This window comes from Vespa velutina, chromosome 21 (genome assembly GCF_912470025.1).
Source record: "Vespa velutina chromosome 21, iVesVel2.1, whole genome shotgun sequence".
In the NCBI taxonomy this organism is placed as follows: domain Eukaryota; kingdom Metazoa; phylum Arthropoda; class Insecta; order Hymenoptera; family Vespidae; genus Vespa; species Vespa velutina.
Window position 1 is genome coordinate 3,408,962 of NC_062208.1, and position 11,635 is coordinate 3,420,596.

The following is an 11,635-nucleotide window of genomic DNA, read 5'->3' on the forward strand; positions in this document are numbered from 1 at the left end:
AATCGGGCCGTACGAGATTTTATTCGCGAGAGACTCGACCGGCCGTTTTCCGTCCTTTCGTTTCTCACCGCAGCCTCCAGAAAAACTTTCTTCCCTAGATCTCGTCGTAGAGAGTCGACTTAACTCGAAGTGATTACACCTGAAGAAGCAACTGCACGAGGAAATCGTTTTTCTAGTATATCCGATAGATTGAAAACTGCCGTAGAGGCAGTTCTTTTCTTTTCTTGTTTCTGACGAAATATAAAGTTTCAAGTGATAAAAAGTGACGAGAAGCGACAAGCTTTTCAGATCAGATTCTTTCTGAAATTCAATCGTCTCAACTTTTCTTAAATTTTTACTCGCAAGTATCATTAAGAATGTGCATTAAGATTGTTACCTCCGAAAAATATAAAATAATTTTGATTTAAAATTTCAATACGTAAAAATTTTCATCTCTAATAATATAAACGTAATATGAACATAAATGTCAAAAAAATTTATCTCTGATAGGACCGTACGAATTATCACGTCAGTCTTCTTTCATACTTCGAAGAATAAACGTCGAAGTAAGATTATTTCATATTTAATCTATTTTTATTATTAAAATCGTGACAGAAATTTTGCACTTTTTTCTAAAGCTCAATTAAATTTGTAATTTTACTTTAGTAAAATCAGGTTTTACCTTAAAATCGAGTAATTTATTTCATTAACATATAAACAATTGAACATTTTTACCAATAAAAAAAATTATTTATGTGCTCGTCAATAATTTATGGAAATCAATACAACCAGTAAATCGTGCCGATTCGGACTTCTCGTCCTCGGCATGATGAGCACTGGAGGTACTTAAATTTGTTCACTCACTACTTAAGAAGTTCTGCGATGGCTCCAAAACACTCGTGCGTGTAATAGGTCGGAATAAGTAGACATCGAAGTAGACATCGAAGTAGACACCGAAATAAATTCTTATTTGTTGAAATCGTAGTAGATAAACCTGATTAAAATGATGATCTGAAAGAAAAAGAAACTATAATAATTAGTATCATTGTTACAATAAAAAAAAATCGTTAAATTTATAGAGAAGAAGTTTAATAAAAAAATTTACTTACTTTAAGTCCTTGTTGAATCTAGTACAATGAGCATCCTGCCCCAGAATGATGAAGGATTCTTCTTTAATTTGAGCTGGAAAAAGAAATGAAAACAAATTATTATTTTTATAAAAAAAAAAATTGTTAAAATTATTAAGAAAATTTGTAGAAATGAAAATTTACTTACAGAAAGGTTTTGTTGATCCTTGCACGAAAATTATTGGAAGCCTAAAAAACATAATACTGTATTAGCAGAGTATAAAACTTGTGTATTTGTATACAAAGCTGTATATATGTATATGTGTGAAAGAAATATTCATATATGAATATATGGACATATATAGTATATATATGAAATTCGAATATAATATGAAATACGATATATGAAGACCAGTTAATGAAAAATTATTGATTAATGAAGAATTATTAAATGAAACAAGTTAAAAAGCAAAAACAGTACGAATATTTCGGAAATAAGAAATGAAAATTGGAAATAAAAAACATAACCAAGACGGAGATTTCATTTTTACGAATATCTTTTAAACGCGATGATATCTCGATTTGTGAACATGACATCATAAAGATCTCGCGTTTAGCTATCGATAGATATATAGAATGAGGGTGTACGTTAGAAAAATTCTATTGATTACCTGGAATTAATAGAGACGATACGGAAACGTGTCAAGGTAATGCCTACTGAAGAATTATGACGTCATGTTTATCACGAAAACAATTGAATAATTCGCGCCTCGTATGTACACAGCGCCATCTTCGGTACGTTTCACCAATGTATAAAGGATAATCATACATACTTAATATGCATATATATATACGTATGTGTGTGTGTGTGTTATGTTGTATATGCATGCATATGAAGATCGAATATAATACGAAATGCAATACATGAGGGATAATTAATGGAAAATTATTAATTAAAACATTGTAAAAAAGCGAAAGAAGCATCGACATAGCAAAAATAAGACGAAAAAATTCGAGATAAAGAGCGCTCGCCGAGAACGTCTAGGCAATGATTTTATTTTCGCGAATATCTTTTGAACGCGAGAATATCCCGATTTGCGTACGCGGCCTCATAAAGATCTCGTGTTTAGCTATCGATGGATATATAGAATGAAGGTGTACGTTAGAAAAATTCTAGTGATTACCTGAAATTAATGAGGACGATACAAAGCCGTGTCACCAAATATGGCAATTGTTGAAACAATTGAATTCGTCTCGCGCATGCGCATAGCTAATTACGTATACGTAATGCACCAGAACGAATACATTTCAGGTCAAAAAATATTTCGATGTTTTAGCCTATTATTACAAAATAGTATATAATATAAAACATATGATAAAAATTATAACAGTAAAAAAATCAAGAAATCTTTTCAGTAATTAGTATTATAAAAATAAATTGGCACTTTCTAAATAATTAATCAAAATATATTCCCGCCATACACACACCACTTTGTCGTCACACGAACGTCGATTCTCTTTTCTCTCTACGACATGAGTCAAAACACAAACAATTAATCAATCTAAAATAGAAAAAAAATAATAATTTATTACTATTTATACTTTACATCTCTCCTTTAAACAATCTAAAGATATGGAATTTTATTACTATTTTAATCTGTAGGCATTCAATAATATATGATTGGTAATTAATTAATTCTATTTTTACTTTCTATGCGCAGCAACATAAACTGCAACATAAACATACTTTATACATATACATCATTTTCAATCTTTTAAACTACTCAATGTTTGATTTTTTTACATATATATTTAAATATAAAATAGATGCTGATGTATATAAATTCTTCCAAAAGTACATTTTTATTTCAATATAGTTTAGTAGGCAATGCATGTTCTTCTTTCTCAAAAATAATAAATTCATTCAGATGTAACAATTGTATAAAATGTTTCTTTTTGATTCATCATATTTTTATCATGGATTATTAATAAAATTCATAACATAATTTTAAATATTTAATATATTAAATTTTAACTAGATAATAATGAGTTTTCAAAACTCCTTTTTTACTTAAATAATTTCATCTGCATTTTTAAAATCTCTTTTGCATAAATCTACAATACATCATAAAAGTATTTGCATGCTGTTTAAAATTGAACTTACTAGACTTAACAATAAATAGTTCTGAATAGTTTTCCATAATTAAGACAATAAAACTGTGTATAAAATTTTGATATAATTGATTCGACTAATTAGTTGATATAATAGAACGAAAATAATAAATATAAATGTTGGACGAAAGATTCTCTAAAATCTTTATTTTGTAAAGACATGAACTAAGTAAAAATCAAATTTACTTCGACATTCTTTTATCAAGAAGAAACATTTCAAATGTATCATCTAACAAGTGCATCAGTCGATTCAGCTGATAGATCAAACATTCATAAGAAATCCTATGCACGTCGTATGCTTTCTCGATTCGTTGCAACGATCGAGGGAGGAAGGGAGGTGGGAGGGATCGATATCAAGATCGCATTGGATAAGAAGCGTTTAATAACGCTTGAAACGTGACCGCTCCAGGGTCCTCGTAGAAGGCGAAAGAGTCGACACACGTGTTCTCCTTTCTAGCACGTGCACGTTGTGGGTTAACTCTTCGAAACGAAGGACTGTATGAAAGAGATGACCTGTAGTTGAGAGAAACGTTTAGAAGAGAGAGAGAGAGAAAGAGACAAGAATAGAGATAGAAGTAGCGTTATAGCTTTTCAATGAGTCGTCGAGTCGTGTCGCAAACACGATCGTCTTCCTACGAACGATATCAGAAGGCTGCCTCGTAAAAGATACGACGACGTTAGAACGGATATTTTTTTCCTCCCTATCTCTGATTTCTTCTCTCTCCCTCTCTCTCTCTCTCTCTTGCTCCTTGTCTTTTTCTTCTCACAAAGCTCTTTATACTTCCTGCCTTATTATCTCTTCTATTCTCTTATTTCTTTTTCTTCTCTGACGACCGGAAGAGAAGTCGAAGTATAACGAAGGAGTGGTCAAAAAGCTATCACTGCTGTTCCCTGCTCGCCAAAACGTTCCATCAAAATCGTTGCTAAGTCTAAGAGACTCCCTACGGACCGACCAAACTTCCGTTGGATGACGAATCTCTTTTTGTTACCGACGAAATAACAAGCTTTCCTTAAAGCTTCATACTAAGATATGTACCTACAGAAATACAATTTTTTCTTAATAAACAAAGAATATTATTATCTCTTTCTGTCTTTTTTTTCTTTTTTTTTTTTTTTTTACATTAAGATTTTAATTACCTTAAAGTCTCATCAACGTACCATTAATTTACTTCCAATATGATTCTTAGTTTTCCTCGATGAATACTTGGATGAAATTCTATGCACATCTGGTCTGAAAGACAACGATGAATAGATAGAGAGTAACAAGACGGAAAGGGAAGAAGCGTATCGAGGCCCGCACTTAGGTGAATGCGCATGCTAGAACGCAAACGATCCAAATTAGTCAAGGTTGAACTGTGCAACGCTTCGAAACTCATACAATTTCTCGCTGTGTCCAACGTCGAGTCGGGTTAAGTAATACAAGGAACTAATTAGGAACGGTCGTTGTGCCGTGAAACTTCTCTCTCTCTCTCTCTCTCTCTCTCTCCTTCTCTCTCTCTTTCTATCCTTTTGGTCCATTCACCATCCTTGCTCCTCTGAATGTACCGAATCGATTCATCCACGATTAAACTCAACGACAGTATTCTCAGCAAGAGTTTCTCTTGGCATTACGAGAGCTTCGAAACGTTTTAAAAAGAACTATTTGAATTTATTTTCCTATTTTATGATTCTCTCTCTCTTTTTCTCTCTCTCACACACACACACACACACACAAACTCTTCCTATCCTTTTTTCTCTTACAAGTGTGATAACTCACAACTCCCTGTATTTCTCATAACCCATGGTGGAATAAAAATTGCGATAGCTTCAAGATACTACTCTCTGAAACTTGATTCCACAGAAATATCACGCAACGTCCGAACGTTCCTTTCGATTTCCCAAATGGATTGTATTCTAACTTCTTTTTTTCTTCATCTTCTTCTTCTTTAACTTTATTTTTCTCATTCTTATGAAAAGAAGAACAGGTGGATAAGCTTTTTCTATACGAGATGCCTAAAGAAAAATCAAGAAATGGAAAGAAACTAAAAGAATTCGATTCTAATGCAAAGGACGAAGAAATCAAGAAACTTACATGAAAAAAAAGAAAAAAGAGATAAAGAAATAATTTAACAAGAAAGTCCTTCTTTTCTTTGAAAATTTCGCCCTCTTTAGCCCTTTTCGTTCCGCCGTCGTCTTCTCGTTAATGTCGAGGTCGCAAGAACCGAAATAAAGCGGCCCTTTGTCCCTTCATTTGTCGGCATGCCACAGTACAGCTTTTCCAAGAGCCGAAACCCATATAATTGCTTCTTCTATATCGTTCCTTATTATTATTATTATTATTATTATTATCATTATTATTATTATCATCATTATTAACTTGCTTTTCGTATAATCGTCACTAATACTTAGAGAGACATTTAATTGCTATCGTTCTTTCATTCGATTAAACCCACATGTTGACACTTTTTATATTTAACAATAGTAATAATAATAATAATAATAATAATAATAATAATAATAATAATAATAATAATAATAATAATAACAACAATAATAATAACAATTAATCAATCATTTTTCTAAATAAGTAAAGGATCGAGATAGTTGTAGAAAAAAAAAAAAAAAAGAAGAAAGAAAAAGAAATTGTTCAATCGATTTCGAATAACGAAAGAAAATTCTTCTTAGAAGTTTGCATGATATCGATAATACTCAAGATCGTTGAGAAATCGTCATACCACCGATACGATGAAAAATCGCAAAAGTATTGCGAACGGAAGCCGGACGTTCTTAGACGGAGCGGACTAACGAGCGACGCATTCAATCCGAGTAAACTCGGGAGAGTACTCGAGGAGAGAAAGAGAGAGAGAAGCAAAAGCCTCCGCGAAGTGAGGCTCTCCTATTCAGAGCGTTCTACTAAATGAGCCTCGACCGAGCCTCGAGGACGGTCTGCTCGTCCATAAAAAATGCGAGTGTCTACTGCCGTCCTGTGGATGCCCTCTCGGTACTTCACCTTCTTTTTCACCTCCTCCAACTTCTCCACCTCCGCCGTCTTTTCCTCTTCTTTAACGACGACGTTGCGTGCCAGAGCCTCTTCTTCTACTCACGTTTGAGAGAACGAAAGTTATCTTCCCTTACTATCTCTCTCTCTCTCTCTCTCTCTCGCTCACTCTACAACAATTACGGTGAACAAGTAGGCTTTTGTTTTTTTTTCCTCCTTTTTGTTTCTTGACATTCACTTTGACATTTTTTTTCTTCTTACGACGACGACGACGACGACGTTCTTACGAATCCTTCGTTTTTCTATTCATCTTCTTTACATACATATAATCCAATATTGTGTATCTAAAATAAAAATAATAAATAACTTTTAAACGATACATTTGTAAGACATTATCTATTATCTTTGCTTTACACTTTTTTCTCCAGTAAAATGAAGTGTTGTATGTGTAAACTATGAAAAAAAAAAAAAAGAAAAAAAGAAAAAAATAAAAAAAAGAAGAAGAGAACAATAACATATGGGAACACGTTAATACCTAAAAGGGAATTAAATACCCTTTTATAAATCATTTACAAACATTTCAAACGACAGCTGGAAATATTTCATTAAAATGCATCGGTCGGTAGCGCGCTTCGTAAGCATAATACTCGACTCCGCGCGTCGCACGTTCGAACGAAACGATATAATCGGTTAGAATCGATGAAAAGAGTCGATATTCTGGTATCCAGATAAAAGAGGTGCCGGCGAAAGGATCACTCTCGTGTGAAAATTTAAGCCGGGGATGCGTGAAATCTGATAGCCACCGATTTATAACATTCTTGCGAATAGAAAGGACGTCCATAACGAATTATACATCCTAACCAAAATCCGATTATGAAAATTATATAAATTTATCTATATTCATGTAGGGACGTTCGCTATTACGGTGGTTGATACGTTTTTACATAACTTTCAATAGCATGCAATTGTTAATGAAAAAAAAATAATAACTACGTCACACGCGCGCGCAATAACTCATCTGGTTAAAAAGAGAAAATTAATGTAAATAATTACGAATGCAAAACGTCCTACTGTCAAATAAAAAGAAACAATTCTTAGCGGAAAAATTAACCGGATCGATATTATCCCTTCTAGAAAAAGCGCCTGCGGCATTTACCATACTCACAAATTAAATATGAATTATGGAGTAACATAAATGGTCGGCTACATTCGTTTCTAAAGATAATTAACAAATGGCCCCGTTTTTCCAAGGTAAAAGATGAAAATATCTAGGAAAGGAAAGATAAACATAATGCAAAGTGTACGAATAGTATCAACTTTCATTTTTTTAATGGATTCTCTATATGATCGATCGATGGCCAAAAGTAACCGATCAAAAGGATATACTCCGCCAAATTCGAGAAAACAAACGGATACCTGCTTTACACACGCATAGCCAGGATTCAATCAGGCTTTTCACCTTCTCTCTCTCTCCCTCTCTCTCTCTCTCTCTCTCTCTCTCTCTCTTTATCTATCTATCTATCTATCTATCTCTTTCTTTTTACGATGCACCGGCATTCACCAGTTTCGCGATTAAATGGCTGCTGCAGAACATTTTTTTTCCTTTTTTCTCTTTGTTTCGAATGAACAACTTCTCTCATAGAGTCTGCTTTGAAAAACTCTCTCTCTCTCGTTTTTTTCTTTTTCAAATACTTCTCTCTCTCACTCTCTCTCTCTTTTTATATATATATATATATATATATATATGCATACTATAGGCAGTTCTATACTTATATCTGATACTATATTATGATTAATATTAATTATGCGATAATGACGTCACATCGTGCCAAATTCGAAGTTAATGAGATGATGGGAGAAGGAAGAGAAAAAAGGAGGAAGTCAATAACGTGAGCTTTCGATACATTTGACGTTTGACGTTTGACGTTTGACAGCTCGTTAGCTCGTCATTCCTCGACGAGGGAAATCATGGTCAAAAGTGTCCATCCTTACTCGTGCAATTTTCTCCCGGCGTATTTTATCTCTTGAAATTTTTTTCGAACGAGAACAAGCAAAGCCCTTCCCCACGATTCGATTCTCTGGCAAATCGCCAGGATTAATTATGGTCTTTGGGTGGGCCGGTTACTGAGCAACATTGCGTCCCTTCCCCACCTTTCATTTTCATCCTCATCTCTTCTCTTGCCTCGTCGTTTTTGCTTTAACGAATAGAAAAAAGTATCATCGTTCTGTTCTTTTTTCTTTCCCTCTTAATTTTTCTTTCATTTCAATTGATCGATCCTCCTTTATAATGTACTATATAATAATTATACGGGAAGTAATATTAATGATAACATAAATATGAGATTAATATTAGAAGTTTCATTGCACCTATCAGAATCGACCCAATGAAATTCGTTCGCTTATGACTTCCAATCATTGCGATCGATCGACTCGATGCTTTATGACCATTGCCATATCGCAGGCCGGATCGTAAAACAGATATCAGCGTGGAGATTACCGACGCTAGGAAGTTTTATGCATCGATATTAGCTGCGTGTAAAAATCCACCGACATCGATTTGTAAGCCGTATTGGACTAACAAAAAGATATATACGTCTGCGCTTAAATGAAAACTATATTACCATAGTTCGAAAAACAAAAAAAAACCACAAAAAAGTACTTGAAAACTAATGGAAAAAATTTTGTTTCTTTGACAATTATCCTTCAATAAATTTAGAGCAATATTTCCGGATTAAAGTAATTTCGAATTAAATAATCCAAGATAGATAGATCGCTAAATGAACATACCTAATATAATGTGGATCCGACAGACGGAGAACGCAAGAAGATAGAGAAATGGAAGAGAGAGAGAGAGGGGGGGGGGGAAGGGTAGAGAGGAGCTCGAAAAGGACTGACAGTGATACGGTGCATCTCGATAGTTGGCAGAGAGAACGGCCACGGCAGGTGTTCTTCTGAGAGCAGCTGCAATCACGACGAGCACCATCTGCCGCGGTAATGCACGGCTGTTCGATGCACAGCCCGACGCTGAAATGGTCCACATTTGCTCTGAAACCCTCCAGGCCAATTAGATCTACCTGAAAACACGTGCCCGGATACATCGATTTTGATCCTCTTCTTTTTCGAGTCTTCTTATAAAACGTAAAACGTTTGAGCCTATGAATTAATTATATTAAAAAAGGCAAAATAATATTATAATAATTATAATACCGATATCGTAATTTGGTTTAGGTAAAAAAAAATCTCAATTGGATAAATATTAGTTTAAAGGGATAAAACTTAGTGCTACCATCTCTTGTTCCGAAGCATCATCCAACTGTAGTATCTAAGGGTTGGCAATGAATGACGATATCGAAGATACATGCATTTCGTGCAGCCGTTTCATCTTCTGTATCGCGAATCAAAGAAATTTCAATGGAAACTTTGATCATTTTTACTACATGATAACACCTATATAATGATGGTAAGTCGATAACTGTCGATAACTGTCGATAACTGTCGATAAATTATCGACAAAATAGAGCAAAGCGTTCTAACTTATTAAGAAGTTTCCAGGAATTTTCTTCAGGTGGCGCTACAAACACTTTCCCCAAGCTACCTTATCGTCGACATTAATTACCGACAATGATTGCCTCTTTACGTGCACATTAACGATAATTCGTGAAATACAAATGCAATATTTTCATATCAGAATTTGATCGTATTGCATGATTTTTCCTTTCTACAAAAGTATAAACAAACTTGTGCGTGTCCTTATCAAGATTGCACAATTAATAATATACAGTTCACGTGAAAAGCTTAAGATTAATATTTGTCATCATAATATTATACTACATGTTCCATTGATTACATATTATATGGGATTAATATAAAATCCTTTTTTTACTATCCTTCAATAAAAAATATAAAAACAATAATCTAAATTATCGCGTTGCTTTCTCTACAATATGTAATATATTCATAAATCTTTTTCTTTCATTTGGTCAAATTTACATGGTCGCAAGGATCGATTGAAACTTGCACACTATGTAATAAAGATACCTGATAGTTATGATCAAGTATTCGAATGAAATGCACGATGTATTATGTATGTAAAAATTATTAAAGAATAATTATTAATAACGTCCAGATCGCCCATCCCTGCCTTTATCGTCTCGTCTTTTACGATCCTTCGATCTGGATCTTCTGTCACGAGATCGAGATCTACGTTTACGATCGCGTCCCCGAGACCGAGAACGAGATCTAGATCGAATTTTTCCTCCTTTTTTACGACTGTACAAGTATCGACGAAGTTCCCTTGAAATAGGTTTCAAATGCATGAAATTACAAAATCCAGATCGAGTGCATTCGCTGAAAATTGTATGACCGATTAGATTTGCATTTATGATAAACATATTAGCTATATATAGAATACGTATTCTTTAATATTATTAATTACCCCATTTCGTACTGACGACAGCAAGCTTCTCGAAAATCGGTAACAGGAGATAATTCTGCATAAACTGGTCTACCACCAAACCAACGATTATTTAGATCGTTAACTGCTCTCTCTGCGTCTTCTTCTCTACGAAATTTAATGTAAACATTCCCTACCAGATGATCTCCTAAATTGTCGCAAACATTCATTTCCTCAATTTCTCCATATTTATCCTCGCACTCTACGAACACGTCTTCAAAAAAGTTGTCGTAATGTTCTTGCATTTCTTCGTCCGATACATTTGCCACCACTACAAGTAAACATAAAAAATTATGATAATTATCAAATACATGTGTGTGTGTATATATATATATATATATATATATATATATATATATATATAAATACATATATGTTATACTTACAATGAGAACCATCCGCACTTTTAGCAGAATTTTGTGGATTGACGTAAAGATTCTGTAGTAGACACGTCTGGTAAACACACATTTGTACATAAGTACAAATTTTAAGAATGATATTACTTGTAATAAAGCTTATAATTTGGCGTTATTTTACCTGACTAAATGTTGGCTTGTTATGAATACGTGAACATCTATCTCCGTGTCGACAAGCACCGATTTTGAAGTAAAACGAACAATTTACCCTGCGTACAAAATATATCCGATTGAGGTTAGGTCGCATTAGGTCGCTCTTTATATAAATCATATAAAATTTAATCAATTGCAAACTTACTTATCCTTTTCTGTGCCAAAGATCGATGCCAAATATTCGGCCATTACGAATCTCTATTGATTGCATAAAAAAATGTAAAAACTATTTATCTACTTCTTATTCACAATTTTCATTCTTGAGGGACGCTAAACATACGACTGGTCTACAGCCTTGCGGCATCTTGTGGCACTTTTTTTCGATAAAATCGATAATCGTTTCATCTCTATCTCGATACTTTGAATTTTGCCGCGCTTATTATTAATATCATCGAAAGGTGAAAGGAAAAGAAAAGGA

The 11,635-nt window shown here is 33.7% G+C and overlaps 1 protein-coding gene and 2 long non-coding RNA genes across 4 annotated transcripts in view; all 3 read right to left on the reverse strand.

The window, feature by feature from the left end:
* The window catches only part of LOC124956228, a 79,276-nt gene extending 77,933 nt beyond the window's left edge, over window positions 1–1,343 (reverse strand). For both annotated transcript variants that reach the window (XR_007103176.1, XR_007103175.1), the window contains exons 1-3: window positions 1,255–1,343; window positions 1,089–1,161; window positions 844–990 (exon numbers count right to left, since the gene is read on the reverse strand). This is a non-coding gene — a long non-coding RNA (uncharacterized LOC124956228). The remainder of the gene's footprint in view (window positions 1–843; window positions 991–1,088; window positions 1,162–1,254) is intronic.
* Window positions 1,344–3,010: 1,667 nt separating this feature from the next.
* On the reverse strand, window positions 3,011–5,717 carry LOC124956272. Its single transcript, XR_007103196.1, has 3 exons — window positions 5,290–5,717; window positions 4,377–5,210; window positions 3,011–4,254 (listed from the first exon to the last, which is right to left on the reverse strand). It is a non-coding gene; the product is annotated as an uncharacterized LOC124956272 (long non-coding RNA).
* Window positions 5,718–9,871: 4,154 nt separating this feature from the next.
* On the reverse strand, window positions 9,872–11,516 carry LOC124956271 (splicing factor U2af 38 kDa subunit-like). Its single transcript, XM_047511820.1, has 5 exons — window positions 11,363–11,516; window positions 11,186–11,273; window positions 11,035–11,101; window positions 10,631–10,919; window positions 9,872–10,542 (listed from the first exon to the last, which is right to left on the reverse strand). The coding sequence occupies exons 1-5, from the start codon at window positions 11,404–11,406 to the stop codon at window positions 10,308–10,310; spliced, it is 723 nt and encodes a 240-aa protein (XP_047367776.1). The 5' UTR covers window positions 11,407–11,516; the 3' UTR covers window positions 9,872–10,307.
* Window positions 11,517–11,635: the final 119 nt, after the last annotated feature.

Coding starts and splice junctions, on each gene's coding strand:
- LOC124956271 (XM_047511820.1), bottom strand. CDS start 11,406: ATGGCCGAATATTTGGCATCGATCTTTGGCACAGAAAAGGATAA. Junction 11,274..11,362: donor TTTGGCACAGAAAAGGATAA/GTAAGTTTGCAA, acceptor TTTTGTACGCAG/GGTAAATTGTTCGTTTTACT. Junction 10,543..10,630: donor TGTCGTCAGTACGAAATGGG/GTAATTAATAAT, acceptor TACAATTTTCAG/CGAATGCACTCGATCTGGAT.